The sequence below is a fragment of the Solanum tuberosum genome, unplaced genomic scaffold, assembly GCF_000226075.1.
Source record: "Solanum tuberosum cultivar DM 1-3 516 R44 unplaced genomic scaffold, SolTub_3.0 scf00340, whole genome shotgun sequence".
NCBI classification, from domain to species: domain Eukaryota; kingdom Viridiplantae; phylum Streptophyta; class Magnoliopsida; order Solanales; family Solanaceae; genus Solanum; species Solanum tuberosum.
In genome coordinates this window covers 64,076-81,531 of record NW_006239258.1, presented here as the reverse complement: position 1 = coordinate 81,531, position 17,456 = coordinate 64,076, and the positions used below count along the sequence as shown (strand labels likewise).

Genomic DNA, 17,456 nt, shown 5'->3' with positions numbered 1-17,456 from the left:
TATGACTTCTTTATGAATTAGCTTAGTATATGTGGGGGTATGGGCCTCCATGTGTAAATTGCACAATTGAGTTCATGAAGGAGTTATGAAGATGGTTTACCTACGATATGGACTATTTGAATTATGACTAAGATGTATGATATGAACATGTTGCATGAACTATGCCTTAATGGTGTTGTTCTATCTTATTATGAAGATTATGAATAATGCATTCTTTAATTGTATTATGTTAATGATTGACTATTCTTGATATGAACTAATGTTTGTGAATGTCACCTTACTATGTATATGACCTATGGATAAGACTAATGTATGATAAGTATGGGCATGGTGATCCAAAGGTAATACTTAGTGTAGGTAGGACTATGGACCCTACCTATGCATTGCACAAGTAGAACCTAGGGTTACTTATGTGATTACTCTATTATGATGCAATGTCCTTGATATTGACTATGCATGAGTATTATATCTTGTAATGAGTGATATATGCATTATGACTATGTTTGGAGACTATGCTTTGTTGATGTGTTACCCTTGTGTTTGATAAACTATATGTGAGTTCTTAATGACTTGTGTTCTCCAACTCTTCTAAAGAATGGTGTTCAAAAGTGCATAAATCATGGTCTCAACTAAATGTCCCTTTAAGCATGTTTTAATGGTTTTACTTGCATGGCTTCCATACTTAGTACGTGTGTTGTACTAACCCATATTTCTTCTACATTTTTACAAAGTGTAGGGTTTGGTGATGTGATGTCTTATGCTTGGAAGTTAGGTTTCTAAGGAGCTTGGGAATGAAGACTTGGGGAGTCCTCATAGTTTCTAGGATGAACCTACCTCATACACTTATGTCATTATGTCTTTAGACTTGTGTAAGGGTCGTGTCCCTAGTAATTATTTTGTAAGGGTCATGTCCCTAAGTTGTTATGAAAGAGTTGTTATTCTAAATGTTATAGATGGTTTGAGATATAGTGTCATATACTCTCTCTTATTTTATGAAGACTTTGATTGTAAAGAAAAGTTTTAATTTTTTCGCTATTTTCATATGCTTTAATGTTCATGATATGCTAAGGGCTTGTATAAGACCTCCAAGAGGTCGAATACACCATGTTACTACTAGGGGGTGCTCTCGGGTCGTGACACTTCCGCTATGGCGGGGCTGCTGTGGCGAGACTCTGCTGGACAGTGACCCCTTGCCACTTCAAATATAATTTTTTCTTTTTCCTTAACCAGATATTGACTAATTCTATGGAATCCTAACGTGTACCTTTCATGAAATATGCAGGCTTGTCTACTATGGTTGGAATTAATGAGTAAAACTTACCTTTCGTCTGGTTCCTCGATGCTGCAAGTCGGGAGAGACACCATGATCACTGGAATACCAAATTCTTAGGCGAGAGGAGTTTCTACTTGTTGGGCTTAGCGGAGAAATCCCCCGCCTTCCATGCCCAACTGCTAGATTTTGGTTGGGGTCCCTTGATAGAGGCTTCCCCTGCCGCGCGCTCCGGCTGGGTGAGGGAGTTCTATGCCCTACTCTCTACTGTCAGCTGGGACGATCCTAACCCCACCATACACATTAGAGGGGTCTACATCCCCATGAGAACTCAGTTTATCTATGCGGTGCTCGAGGTGCCAGAGGTCTCCAACTCAGAGTATGAGACCCAACTAAGGGAAATGGATTTGGGTTGGCTGCGAGACACACTGGTTGAGGCTGCACGCTGGGATCAGGTCTACTGGGCTACTACGGAAGGCATCACTAGTACTCATTGGTCACCGGATGCCACTAGGTGGCTGCACCTGGTTTCTAGGAGGATCTGCCCGTCGAACAACTGCACCGACGTGACCTTTCCTCGGGCTCTAGTGGTGGCTTGTGCTTTGTAAGGGATTGAGCTGAACGTGGGGGCACAGATAGTGTCCGAGTGGAAGATCTTCTACAGAGTGAACAAGAAGGCTTTTTTCCAACCCGGGCTGGTGACGACGATGCACAAGCGGGTGGGGGTGCCACTCTTGGACACCTACGAGGTAGTTCCTATGAATCCCCCTTTTCATCCTCTTTTGATCAGGCAGCTCTCCACCCGGGGAAAGAAAAAGAGGAAAGTGGATGGGGCCGGCAGTAGTAGAGCAGCGGCCAAGGCGGGCAACAAAGGAGAGGATGTTGATGTGGCCGACGACACCGTTCCTACCTAGTCTCAGCCCCCACTTTCATGCGCGCGTGTGGAGGAGGACCTGGCAGCCGTTCAGAGGAAATTGAGAGGCTCCTATGCTAGCGCCTCGACTTCAGTTCCACTTTCTAATGCCCTCGAGGTTGAGATGCTACGCCGCCAGCTGCGATGGGAGAAGAGGAAAAATGTAGAGAGGGATCGTCTGATGGGACGGATGTGGAAGACCCTTAAGGTCATTTTCTCTTGCATCGCCCCCCAGCGGGAGCTTCCCATGCTAGAGCCATAGGACTTTCGAGAGTTCCCTTGGTTGAGTGAGGCGTGGACTGGCGAGACATCCCCAGAGGACATGGAGTTTGACAACGACACTTCCCATTCCCATGGACCTTGATTTGGTTTTTGCCCCTCTTTGGCATGTAATAAACAATATTTCTATATTTCTTTTACTTTTCCTTAAGATTTTTGTAAGTACGTGGATGCTCATTTTTGCTATTTTCATAGCCTTAATTAATGCTAGGTGATTATCCCTCATTGTTCTATTGATAAGCACTGTTTAGGTTACGGAAATTAGTCCATGCACGATTCGGGGTCCATAGACAAAACAAGGGAAAAATAGGGGAGACAGGGTTGAGATTATGTCTTGCCCTGGCCCGCTTTGGCGGGGGACTGCCTGCTCTGGCGGTCTCGCCCTGCCGGGAATGATCCCGCCCCAGTGGCTCCGACGGAACTAGTTCCCTGGATAACAATTCCTAGGGGTCCTCTCCATTTCTAGAATTTTCCGTTGACTCCCAGGGTCATAACTAAGCATTTAGGATAACACTCTTAGCTAGGATAAAGATTGTCCACCACGAGTCAACCCAGCGGTATACACACCAGAACCCTTTCCCACAAATCTAACACAACAAGCATGGCCATCTCCAGAATATGCCTATTAACCACACGATTTATAATCAGTTGAGACATATGTCAAGGGAACCTTTCATAACAAAAAATTTCTCTATTATGTAATAATAGCCTTTTTTGTTACATGGTTCCCGACTAAACCCGACTGCCCTGAAACCGGATTTTCCCTACAATCACAAGTCGTTATTTTCCCTTACCCTCTTTATCAATGGTAAGTCCATGCTCAACTAACAGCCACATTCCTTCTCGTAATTATATCAAGTCACACATCCATAATTTGTTTTCCGGTCACATTGTAGCATTCAAGCAAGCACACTTCACACACTAGCAGTTATTCAGACAATCACTATGCACATAATCAAAATTTCCAACTACATCACATAGGAAAGTCAAAATTCATTAACTTAATTCGTTCCATGGATGACCATTAGCTAATCGTCCATGCACTTATACCGCCTTTAAGGCCAGATACCAATTGGAACCCTATCGGTTCCAATTTACCTTGCTTGTGTCCCTTCAGCCGCGACTATAGCTTTCAGTTCACTTTGTTGAGATACAAATTGGAACCAGTAGATACCAATTGGGCTCAACCCATACCATAAGAGACAACTTACATGAAACGAGAGAATAAATGGAACAACTTCCTAGAATGCTTCATAGCTTCCTGAAGATTAGATGTGGACGTCAACACACCAATCCATATTAGTCTATTCCATATTTGCTCTTGTACTGAGAGACTGGAAACCTAGGCTCTGATACTAATTTTTCACGACCCAACCCACCGGGCCGTGCGAGAACCTACTCTAACACCTAAGTAGGAGAACCCTTGATTCCCAAACGGTTAAAAACAAGCAGAAGATTAAGAAAACTAGAGATAAAAGGAATTTCATGGGATTCTTACATAATAAAGAGTTATTAAACAAACCAAGTTACATTTTATAAAATATATAACACCCAGGGATGTAGTCTAAACATGTACAAGAGCTTATAAGATTACAAGGAATAGAACACAGTAACTAACGACACAACTTTCACCACACGAAAGGAAGAGTAAAAGTTGTTGGATATTGTCTTCGTCTTCACCTATGAGACATCACTGACCCAGCAACCAGACTATGCCCAGAGGCATAGCAAGGGTAGTATCAGTACAAACCACGCATACTGGTAGGTATCATCGATCAACCCAATGCGATAGAAAAGTACACCCTTCCACTTTTATCCTCATGCCTTTACCATTCATGTATACCTTAAATATACTATCACTTGACTACAACACCCTAGTCTATCACCCTATTTCACTCCATTCTTGATCATAGCTTAATCGTTCTATCTCATAGAGTAGTTCCCGAATATAACCACTCCCAACCCGACCAACCACTCACGACATACCCTTGCTTCTTCTACATCACAATTCAACCCTTGACTACACAGTATACCCTATCCAAGATCGCTAACCATTCCGAATACGAATCCCCTTTCCCAAGGTATCTAACTACTTTTTGGATCATGGACACTACCCTTCTTCTCATTATTTAAGAACACAAACAGCCCCTCTAACCATAGCCGATAATAACACCTGGACCCTCGGTCTCCACTTACCAGACCTCATATCGATTGGTCCTGAATCATTCTCAGTTAATTCCAGTAAACAGGGTATAAACAATTAATTACAATACAGAAAACACACATATGTAGGACGCATAATTCAATTATCATTTTAAAAGCACATACCATTTCCCAATGTCAATAACAGGTAGACATAAATGTAATGATCACTAGTGGTTCTCTCATGGAACCCACACTCAAACTGTTAGTGTATCGGAACGTGACACCCGATCTAATATATATGTGTCGGAACATGATACCCGGTCTAATATATGTGTTGGAACGTGACACCCGATCCAATAGATCTGTCAGAATGTGACACCCGATCCAATCAGCACAACCACAGCCATAATCACACCCATAACGAACAATTCATATAGTCAAACAGTCAAATAACAGGTGCATGGCATGTAATTATTCATACTTATTCGTCTCATTAGGTTCGATTCATGTTTCTCTATTCCCATGCATATACACACACAACAGAACCATTAACAAGCATATACAACACAAAACTAGCGATTGACCCCTCATCTAACCCTAGTTTACCAGACAAGACTTTTCCCCATGGTACACATTATATTTAGCAACTAGAGTACATGTACAATCATCTCTTTTTCCGTGCCCAAAGGCCTAAACATGAATTCTACCGTCAATTAACATTATATTACGCAGTGAGCACAAATTTACGACTATTCAATTGAGTAAGCCTAGCCTACCTGGACGCCAAGCAACTGCAGAGGGATTGTAGCTCCAATCCTTGCTTCCAGACAACGAGATGGTGGATTTCGATCGGGAATCAGCGAGTTGTCGTCAACCTTGTGCTAGAAATCTATTCCTCCTTCCTTCCCAAGCCTAGAGCATCCTTTTGAGGATTTATAGGGTGATCCTCGCCTCCTTTTGACACTTAGGGAAAAAGGAGAAAATTAAATAAGACTTCGCATCATTAAGTTTTGTCCCCGACCATCCCGCTCTGGCGCTCCCCATCCCATTGAGGCGCCGCCGCCGTAGCGGCATCATCCCCGCTCTGGTGGGATGGTGGGCTCAAGTTACTCACGACGTTTGCCCTTCATAAGTAGCGACGGTTCGGGTTGTTACCCCGTTATACTTTTTTGGTAGGATGATTGGTGTTTAATGTGCTATATTTGAAATTTTTATTTTCATTTTTTATTTTAATATATTGTTAAAGTTATCATTTTCGCATATTGTTTAAGTTAATATATTGTTAAGTTCATAATATATTTATTAATTATTTTTAATTACAAAATTATTACATTTAAAATCCGTGCAACGCGCGAACACGTGTACTAATAATAATAATCATTATCTATATATATATGTTTGTGTGTGTGTCAACACCACAAAAAATAGACTATTTAAATAATTAAAATTAATTATATTTAAGTGTATCGAATTTGTGTGTTTTCTTGTAATATGTGTTTGGGGTAGGGGTGTGCACTATTCGGATTAAACCGAATAACCAAACCAAATCAAACCGAATTTTTATCTGGATTGGTTTGAATTAATAAATTACTTTGTTTGGTTTTTTGGTTTGGTTTCGGATTTTAACAAATAAAAACCGAAAAATAAAAAAAAAAAACCGAATTATATATATATATAATGTTTAGTTTTAGAATTAAGTTGGAGTTAACCACTTTTGTCTCTTTTTGGTTATTGTCTTTCATGAAGATTATGCTTATATTTTATGTTTGAATTACATCTATAATAGGTATACTTATAAGTATTTTGTTTTAAGTTTTACTTATGATTTATATTAGAAAGAATATTTAAGGGATTAAATATTATTACTTTGGTTATAGATGTTATTAATTATTGACATAACCGAATAACCAAACCGAAAAAAGCCGAACCGAATAGAGGAAAACCAAATCAAACCAAATTTATTTTGGATCGGATTGGGTTACACTTTTACAAAACCAAAAACCAAAAATCCAAACCGAAGAGTGTAAAACTAAACCGAAAAAATGAATGCACACCCCTAGTTTGGGGGTAATGAGACTTTGTGATGGGTTGACTTGTCCATATTGATTAATTCTAATGATGAATAGGGGTAATAAAAGGCGATGTGATTAATATCTAGAGTGGTTTGACAATTGAAAGTGGAATGATTAAAGGGGTGGCTAGAAATGAACATTGTAACTATGAAAAATACAGTAAGCAAAGTGGTCATAACATGTATGGGTTGCTTAGCGAATGATGAGAATGATGTTGCACCAATTGAGGTTAGATTCTCTACTACGATTTTATATATTGAGTGTATATCAAAGAGGGTCATGATACGACTATTACAATGGTACCGCTTCTTACTTGGTTAGAGTTATGGACTGTGTTACTCTTGCTATGGACCTGATCTACGAAGGAATGCATATCGCTTTGGATGAGAGACTGAATGAATTTGGTAGTGTATTATAGTTACATACTGGGCAGAAATGTGTGGGCTAATTGGGTACAATCTTCTCGGTAGGTATTATGTGTTCTAGTGGTGGATCTAACGAACTTTCACGATGTGGTACTAGTGCTATATGAAAATGGATGTGTCGATTGTAAGTGTGAATACTAACTACTTAAGGAGTTATCAATTGTATCACATGCTAATATAATAAGATTTGATGTTGCATTCATATTTGAGAAATCAACTAGCTTGTTACTACAGACGAATGGGTTAAGCATTATTTATAAGGAAGCTTTTAGTGGTGGATCTTTGGTACGATATTGATGTGTTTAGGTTGTGAAGTGTATCTCAAGGATTTTAAATGAGTGGTGATTTCATCGTAAGCTCCATGAAAGTGGATCAATATTAGGATGACAAGCTTATAGGTAAAGGAAGTCCTAACGTGTATACTTGTGTGAAGGTAATTGAGAATTTTAGTAAGAAAGTGCGTATAAAATTGAGTTAGTCTTTTGAATTTGATCGGTATAGTTGAGTTGAGATATCATGTCGATGACAAGGTGGACTCTGTGGTGATGGGGCTAACTGAGCATAATGATAATAAGAGTTTGTGATGAATTGTGATTAGGATACAAACATATCATCAGAATTGTTGGTTTGATGATGCACTTTTAGGGGAAAACAAAAGAAGAGCACTCAAACGGGAGTAATTACGATTGAGGACGAGTGTCTCGGTAAGACTAGCCAAACTCGTTCTGGTATATGTAGTTTTTGTTTGTTGGAGGAGCTTCAAGTATTATTAGTTTTAGTGTATAGATTGTTGGATAAAAGAAAGTGGGTCACTTCATTAATTGTTGAAATTAATTGATATTTAATTCTTTCGAGATAGGAATGAGTAATCTTCTAATAAGTAATCATTGTCTAATGTGTATAAATTTAAGGCTGCTTTGATTCGTTGATTATCGGGAAAGGCTGCAATGATTCGTTAATTATTGGTAAGGTTAAATATGTTAGTAAATTGGAATATAGTGGTAGGAGATAATTTTGCTTCTTTTCTCCTTGATTGGGACCTGTTGTTCCTTGTTAATATTAAAAGTATAATTGTTGTAATTAATGAGGTTCAGGGAAAACTTTTGGGGTCAGGTTGAGATGCATTAATGGAAGGGGAAGCCCTTTTGTTTCTGAGGGTAGCCACTGGTTTTGTAACCAGTGGTTCAATTCAATTATTATTACTCCCTCCGTCTCATTTTATGTGAGGTAGTTTGACTCGATACAGAATTTAAGAAAGAAATGAAGACTTTTAAAATTTGTGGTCCAAAATGAATGATAGAAATTTGTGTGACTGTAAATCATTTCATTAAGGGTAAAATAGACATTTTATAGTTAAATTATTACTTAATATAGAAACGTGTCATTCCCTTTGGGACTGACTAAAAAGGAAAGTAAGTCACATAAATTGGGACAGAGGAAGTAATTATTTGTCATATTGTAAACCTAGTTTTAATATATTGAGATAGGTAATTAATTATTAAGTGTATATTATATGATTTAACATTGAATTTTAGGATGATTGGATAGATTGAGGTTTAACCCTAGGCTTGATTTTTAGGAAATATAAGACGTGACACATTAGTTGACACCAAAATTAGGAGCTTGATTATAGCATTTTGATGAGTTTTTGGTCTAGGTTAGACGCGTAGTAATATGAGTGTCTATGAACTCGTTTACTTATGAATGTTGCAAAATTGATAGATTGGGAACGTTATGAAGCTTTGTGAAAAGGGAAGGAAAAATCTTGAGGATTCGTAGCACGTGTTCGGCATTCAAGGTATGTTAAGACTTCCAAACTTAGTTGAAGGACGTTTTTCTAATAAATGATTAAAAATGGAATAGACAATGGGTAAGGGCGAAAGATAGGGGTCTCGTACCAATGGTGTGACGGGCATTGGTACGAGTACCAATGTTATAAAGGGAAAGTTTATTACTATAGAATGCGGATTGTAATCCGAGAATGCCAAATCATATGAGCATTAGCTGGTGTATTATTGATTGATTTCTTATGTGTGATTGTGTGCTTATTGAACCCGTATAGTTGTGATAGCTGAGGTGATTACGTATCATATTGATATTTGATTGATTGAGATGCATCATCATCCCTTTTCATTGATATCATATTGTGCACATATATTGACATGAGATTGAGTATAAGTTGGGCACGTGGAGATCGTCCGTGCTGGAGATGGTGAGATATTAAGATTATAATTTGGGCACGTGAAGATCGTCTGAGCGAAAATTGTTTGATTTTTATGATAGTGCATTGAGATCGTCTGCACAGACACGTAGAGATCGTCTGTGTCAGTATATGGACCTCGCGAGTCCCCCATGGGTCATGAACTCTCGACGTATTTTCGAGGAGTATCATGTATATACGGTTGAGTGAGTACTTGACATCTGAGGCATATCATTTCACAGTGTCACATTGCATTGCATTGCATCTCATTACCCCATGTATTATTGTTGATTACGTGTGTTTATTGGTGGTTGTACATTACATGAAGTTGATTTTCCTTATTGATGGAACTTGATTGGTAAGTATAATATAGACTTTTGAGTCCGAGCTTGAAGTATCTTGGAGTTGTGGTGAGCTACTGGTTGTTCCGTAGCCCACACCTCCCTCTATTTTATGGTTTATTCTGTTGCTTTTGTTTTCGGACATGATATCTCTTATGTTTAGGCTTGTCATTTTAGTTTCAGATTTGCATCGTATTTTAGAAGCTCTAGTACTTATGACACCAAGTCTTGGGTGGTATTTTAGCTTTCCGCATTTCGTATTTATGAAGGACTTAGTGTTGGAGATATTTACTTGTTGTTTACTTTTTTACCTCATTATTTAGTTAAATTGGTAAAATTATTGGGTTGGCTTACCTATCGATTGGGAACATAGGTGCCATCACGACTTGTAAATTTGGGTCGTGATAATTTATTTTTAATTATAAAATTATTACATTTAAAATATGCGCAACGCGCGGATACGTATACTAATAATAATAATCATTATCTATATATCTATATCTATATGTGTCAACACCACAAAAAATAGACTATTTAAATAATTAAAATTAATTACATCTAATATGATTAAATAATAAATTAGTATTTTATTTTTAAAATGATTTTAAAGGAACTTTTTTACAACTTAACGATAAACAATTTTAAATCGTTCTAAACAAAAAAAAGAATAAAAAAATATTGCAAAAATAGGTAATAAACTGTGAATCCTTCGCTGGGAATGGGGTAGTCTTTTTTTCCGTACTCTCTTTAATAAATTAAGAAAACACGGGATGTTTCATAGAGGAATGGGTAAAAATAAATTATTTTTTTAATAACTATTTGTTTCTGATAAATAATCTAGGAAGAAAATTAGAAAAAAAAAAAAGATTTGCAGTTTAAAAGAAAAAAAGAAAAAAAATCGTGGGGTGTAAGAAAAAAAACCATCCGTTTTTCTACTTTTATTATTGTGAGAATCTGCACTTGGCAGTTTTTTAAAGAAAAAAACTGCAACCAATATCCATTAGCAAATTAATTTAAAATCTAAGAAATAAAAAAACGAAAAAGAAAATATTTTAAATAAAAAAATTGTATATGTGAGAGCAAATGCATCTGTGATTAATCATTTAAAAAATGAGGAATTTGATGTGGGTGCATTGGTGTCACTTTCTGGAGAAATTCTAAAAAAATTGTTTAACCATTCATTTTATTTTATTTTGGTTAGATTGTAGTTAAAAGCATATTCACTTTGCTTCAACTTCTTTTAGCTTATTTTTTTTTACAATATTCTCCAGAATTGCTTTATTTTATACTGTTTCCTCTTTAATTTTTCTTAAATTATTTTATGTTATAACATATGATACATTACATTTTTTAATATTTTATTAGATGTATTAGACTCTACCAATATATATGTGGTTAAAATGCGATGGTGGTATTTTGTTTTTTCATTTTTTTATATGTTACATGTCGTAACAAATGTAGAATAACAAAGTCTATGCCTAAAAATGAGATAAGAAATGACATTTATATATATTACTACTTATTAATAAGTTTACAACACACAGTAAGCACACCCGAGGTGGTCAACATGTGTGCTTGAAGTAAATTTCATTTGAATGAGAGTCAATTTAGTCATTTTAAATAATACTCAATTCTTCTTTTACTTGTACAAAATGCAAGGTTGTTTTATATGGACATCAAATGACCAAAAACCCAATATCATTTAACTCAATTGTCATATGTTATAGAGCATTGCAATTGGCTGAAAAGGAACTTCAGTGTAGCTACAATAGGCGAAATGGTCTGGTGGACCCTTATACTTGTATCACTTTGTATTCTGAACCCTTCTACTTACACATTTGTCATCTGGACCCTTAAACTCAAATAAAATAAGACTTTTAAGCCCCTCCAACCATGTGTGTAGCTCACTCTCCTTTATATAATTGACATGTCATATCCACATCACATATATTAATGCCACATCATAATTATTTCATAACTATTTTTTAAAAATTACTAACCAAAATTATTTAATAAAATATAAAATAATAACATTTTAATTTATTATTGGCATTTCTAATTCTCTATATTTTCACTATTTCACTACCAAAAAAAAGCCATCACCGGCGTCACCATTTTGGCCGGCGAATCACATATATTCTCTCCCTTAAGTAGTAATCTGGAGCCTCGCCTTGGTCAATGAAAGTTCCTGAGGCCATTAAGGCAGCAATAGCAAACATCTCAGCAATAGACAAAGGCAATTTGGACAAAATCCCCAAAAAATTTCTAGGCAATTTCTTCACAATCCCAAAACCAACAACACCATTCTTCGTCTCCTCCACCTTCCTTCCACCATTTCCTACAGTCCCTTCTTCCAATTCAACAACTGGTGGCGCCACACCATCAGAACCTGGAACTAAAATTGGTCTATTTTCCTTGCTGGGTTTATTCCCTTTTACTGTATTGAGCTTACATGTAAGAGTAAAAGCAAAAATACGGCCTTTGTTGCTGTAAACACCAAGAATTCGAGAATTGTGGATAAATGGACGAACCTGCTCGTTACACCTCCATACATGGACTGAAGCAAACCTCTTGCCTCTGCAAATTTTTACCCCCAAAAACTTCAACATCAATGGAGACTCTCAAGATTTCATCAAGAATCTCACTTGTGCAACTTTCTCCCCCACCCGTCTTCATCTCCGTCGCATACCATCACTATTTTTCTTCCCTCCTTCAACCTCCACAGTAACAACAGCCTAAGCCACCGCACAATCAGATCTGGCCACCGCACAACCAAATCTGGCCAAACTTTTCGTAAGAGGCAAGTACTTCTTGTTCTTGTAAACTTCTCTAAGAGCTGACTTTTGCTTCTGTGAGATGACAGTCAAAACCTGTGCAATTGACAACCTTATCACCTTGATTTTGGATAGCTTGTTAGGAGCACCACTGGTGACCTTTGCAACATGGAGAAGAGAAAGCTCCGCCTTCAGATCCTTCAACTGAGCCAAAAGGTCTGTCTTCGACTTGTTCCTCAACTCATGAACCTTTATTCTCGCCATGGCTGCTGCCCCTTTGAGGTTACTGCTCAGACGACGATGGAGATTGGAAAACAATTAAGCTTGGAAGAAGAAATAACTTTTAATTAATTGTTTTTTAAAAAAAAATATTTCTTTTATAATTTTATTATATTTTTAACTTTAAAAAGTTGTTCACTCGCCTTAAGATGTGTGAAGTCACACACTTTCGCAAACTCAGCCATCTTAAAGACACATAAGCTTGGTCAATGGTCAGAAGAATTTGTTAAATTGTGTTTTATTGAGTTTAAGGGTCCAGATGACAAATGTGTAAGTAGAAGGGCTCAGAATACAAACTGATACAATTATAAGGGTCCACCAGACCATTTCGCCGCTACAATATAAATATTTGTACTCCTTTGTCAGAACTGCCCCTATGCGGATATGCTTATCTTATCAACCATGTGTTACGTGGTGAAATTAAAGACATCTTCTTGAGACAAGTCATTTTATGCGGGACCGACCTAGATATATATATTCCCTCCGTTTTATTTATATGTCATTCTTACTAAAAATAGATAATATTTAATATTTGTCATTTCACAAAATCAATGCATAAATAACACTATTACTTCTATTTTACCCTTGTGAGTCCTTGGTCTTGAAAATATATATTTGACAAACATAGAAAAACTAAGTAAATATTTCATGTTTATTGGTCAAATTAAATAATAAAATAAATAAATTCATGTTCATTGATTGAATACTTGACTTCAAAAAAACAATAAATAATGATAGAATAGTAAATTTACTTAGTTTCTTAATGCAAGTGAAATCTAAAATAGTGACATATAAATAGGAACGAAGGGAGTATATCATAATTCTCTATTTGTATTATACAAATAGAGAATTAAGCTCTATTTGTATCATACAAATAGAGAATTAAGATATACTCCCTCTGTTTCCTTTTATAAGTCATCCTTACTATAAATAGTTGGTCCATAATACTTGTCATTTCATAAAAATGTTGCATAAATTACAATATTCTTTCTATTTTACCCTTGTGAGTTATTAGCCTTGAAAATATATATTTTGATCAACCTAGAAAAACTAAGTGAATAATTTATGTTCATTGGTCAAATTAATTAATCAAAATAAATTAGTTCATATTAATTGATTGAAAAGTTGACTTCAAAAAAATTTAAATAACGATAGAATAGTAAACTTACTTAATTTATTAATGCACATAAAATAAAAAATAAGTGACATATAAATAAAACAGTAGGAGTATCGTATTATATTGTATTAATGAATATAATATTTGAATAAATTATATTATTTTTAATGGGATGTAGGAAAAGGAGCCTTTTTCCAAATCAATGAAATGAAAAGGAGTCGAGTAGAAAAGAAACTCAAAATTATGTAGAAAGTACTATGAATTACAATGATTAATAATTTAAATATTTTTAAAACATATATTAAATTTGTTGGGCTCTCGAAATTTTACATATGCCACATAAATTGGCACAGAGAAAATAACACATATTATTTAAAATAACGTAAAAATATTATAAATTACAATAATTAACAACTTCAAATATTTTTAAGAATATATATATATATATATATAAATTTAATTGATTTTCAAAATTTTATCTGTGCCACATAAATTGAAATGAAAAAATAATTATATTGGGGCCATGCTGACACGAGCTTGTCTTTGAAGAGTGAATAAGCACACTCCTCTCCGTCAACACGTGTGCTTACATGGAAATACACTCAATTTAAGGGTTATTTTTGTCATTCTATGCTTTACCTTAAGCTTGATCCCTCATCTTTCATTAATCGAAATGCCACTGCCCACTCCTAAAGACCTCCATCTCCAAACGTTTTGCTCTGTCCTCTTGTCCTATTCTCAAATTTGCACTATGGTGGAGTTTACACCTCCGTTCTATCTCAGGTAAGCATCCATCAATCTTGGCGCCATTTGCAAAGTATGCCGACCGTCAAACACCTCCATCTCCGACCGTCTGTTCTCCCCTCCTTTCCTCTTGTTCTTAGCAAGTCTACGATCTCGGGTGAGCATACTTTTCAGTGGTGTTTTCTAGAAATTTCTCTCCAAAATTTTATTGTGTCTTCTAGCTTCTTTGATTTTGATTCCCTAATTCTACTTTGAAATTCTTTTGTGCTTGACACCAAATTTGGGTATGTTTCGTATTTCATTATTTTACCCTTTCTATCTATTTCTTTATTTTTTTTATTCATGTTGGTGTAGTCAAGGGTCTGTGTTTGAGAAGATTTGATGACAAAGTTTGGATTTTTCCTGTTGAAAATGAATTGAAAAATTTGTGGATTATATTTGGGTTTGTAGTTTTCCTTTTTGCTGTTGGGTTAAGTAATGGTATGTACTTGAACAATTCTCCCGTTGAGCTAACCTTTTGGGTTGAGTTAGACCAACTGTTATATTCTTTACGGATTTTATGGGATTGATAAATTCTTGAACATATTAATAAAAGCTTTGTAGTTTGGCTATGTAGGATTAATAAACATTCTAATTTCTTATTTTCAATCTGTAAAGGTCTGATTCTAGATATACATTTCTTTTTTTTCCGTAGTTGTAGGGACAAAAGATTGTTCCTTTTTGATTTGGCAAGAAATAATTACAAAATTCACCACAATAATATTTCTAATATGATCATGAATATCTTTCTTCAAACCTTTAGCTAAGAGGTTTCTTGATATTTATAGTTTCCTTGAAAATAATCTAAAATATATATTGCTCGGACTCTACAACAGTGTGGGCACACCCATCTCAGATCCTTAAAAATAAGTTACTTTTAGTGAATCCGCCATGTACATAGATTTTGTTTTTCCAATCAGCAATCATTGTTTAACTTGCAAAATCATAGTATTAGCCTCTCTTATACTTTTTGTTAAATTATGGATCCTTACATAGGAGGCAGGGCACTCAGTATTGAGATTTTGAAGGAGTGATTGAAGAATCGAATAGACTTTACTATTTAGACTTTTGAACGAGAAACATAAACAATCGGTAATAAAAAACTATTATGAGAGGTGGTTGTTATAAAAAGGTCGAATTGTTTACAACAACATAGATTTTCAGTTCTCATCACATAGATCAAAATAACCCCATACTTTTGGAATCTGTGGACAACAACATAAATATTTTTATGACTCATGTTGTGATCTTCATAGTAAATACGACTTTAGCTTTCCAGATTTATTGGCGTACATTCTTTGATAATAACGACAAGTTCTCCTTTTGTTAGTATGCCTCAAATTGATCCCAACTTTTACACTGGTTGAATTAGGTTGTGCCCAAATTGATGTGCTGATGAATATATCCCAACCTTAGCCACCAAAGTTTGATCTTACATTTTATGGTCAAAATTTGACACCCCCACTCTTCATGGAATAAATACTTATTACTGCCAAACTAATTTTTGCTTTATCTTTTGAGGAAATAGGTGTTGCATACACATTACATTCTCCAGACCCTACTTGTGGAATTACAATGGGTATGTTGTTGCATAGTTTGGTTGTTTTCTGTATTGAGTTACAAGGTCTATTTTATATTAATTTGGAAAACAAAATGTTGATACTACTAAAGCTATGAACATTGATGATTATGCAGCTGAAAATAATCCTGTTGAGGTCTCTAATAATGTTGTTCTACAAAGGCTTCTTCTGAGTTGAAGTAATAGGATTTGCAGTGATGATTTTCACTGCAGCAACTTCATTCGCTTTCATTTGTTGGGAGATTAATCAGATGCTTTTCTGTCACACACACTTGGGATTTTCGCTTTGGATTAGTCTTGAAGACACATATATGCACCCAATCCCATTTAATAACCTTCATAATTTTATAGAAACTGTATCTTCTTTATGAATCTGACAGTCTTTTCAATAGTGGAAACATAATTGAGCCCATTGTCACGGACTTAGAGTGATGGCTAAAGTTCCGTGTGGCCCTTGACGGTTTACTCACTAATCTTTCAAGCTTCTTGTAAACTCAAGGAAGCCTTTAGGACTTGGTTTGCTAAGAGAATGTTTAAGGAAAGTTTTGGAAAGAACAAAGAGAGAGCTTTTGAAGAAGGCTTTGTATTGAGCTTTGGAAGATTGCTTACAACTTGCTTGGTGCCTTTGCAAATGGTGGCACCTCTATTTATACTACTCTCTAAGGGCTAAAGTGTAATTAATATTTACATGGGAGGTCCCTAAGTTATCTACACATTGGTCCCCTTTCTAGAGAATTCTACATGATCTAGAATTCTCCAAGGCCTTCTTGAATTGTCTAAGGTATTCTAGAGTTTTCTCCTTAACTCTAGAAACCTCTACGCCTCTTTGGATGCAAAATTTGCCTATGTTGGTGGCGGGACGTCACATGCTCCCCCACCTGATGATGCGACGACCGCGGCGCATTGCTGCAAAAACTCTCGGACTTGGTCTTTGAACTGCCACAAGTCTTCATATCTCTCCCACGTGGCCTCCTCCGGTGATTGTCCCTTCCAATGTACAAGGAACATGGCGCTGGCTTGTTGACCCCGCTTCCGTTTGGCTTGATAATCTATGATGGCTTCGATCTCCCGGTCATGCGAGGTAGTGACAGTAATGGGAGCCCGTTGTGATCGGTTCCGGCTAGTGTCTTCCTTGTCCTCATGATAAGGTTTGAGGACGCTTGCATGAAATACCGGATGGATTTTGAAGTGTGGAGGCAACTCCACCTTATATGAGATCTTGCCCACTTTGGCAATGATCTTGAACGGACCCTCATATTTTCGCACTAAGTTTTGATGA

At 36.2% G+C, this 17,456-nt stretch overlaps 1 protein-coding gene and 1 long non-coding RNA gene across 2 annotated transcripts; one reads left to right on the top strand and one right to left on the bottom strand.

Moving 5' to 3' along the window:
* Window positions 1-12,361: 12,361 nt before the first annotated feature.
* On the bottom strand, window positions 12,362-12,719 carry LOC102594168 (60S ribosomal protein L35-like). Its single transcript, XM_006360844.2, has one exon. The coding sequence runs from the start codon at window positions 12,681-12,683 to the stop codon at window positions 12,381-12,383; it is 303 nt and encodes a 100-aa protein (XP_006360906.1). The 5' UTR covers window positions 12,684-12,719; the 3' UTR covers window positions 12,362-12,380.
* Window positions 12,720-14,472: 1,753 nt separating this feature from the next.
* Window positions 14,473-16,590, top strand: LOC102593953 (uncharacterized). Its single transcript, XR_368379.2, has 3 exons — window positions 14,473-14,716; window positions 16,127-16,177; window positions 16,294-16,590. It is a non-coding gene; the product is annotated as an uncharacterized lncRNA (long non-coding RNA).
* Window positions 16,591-17,456: the final 866 nt, after the last annotated feature.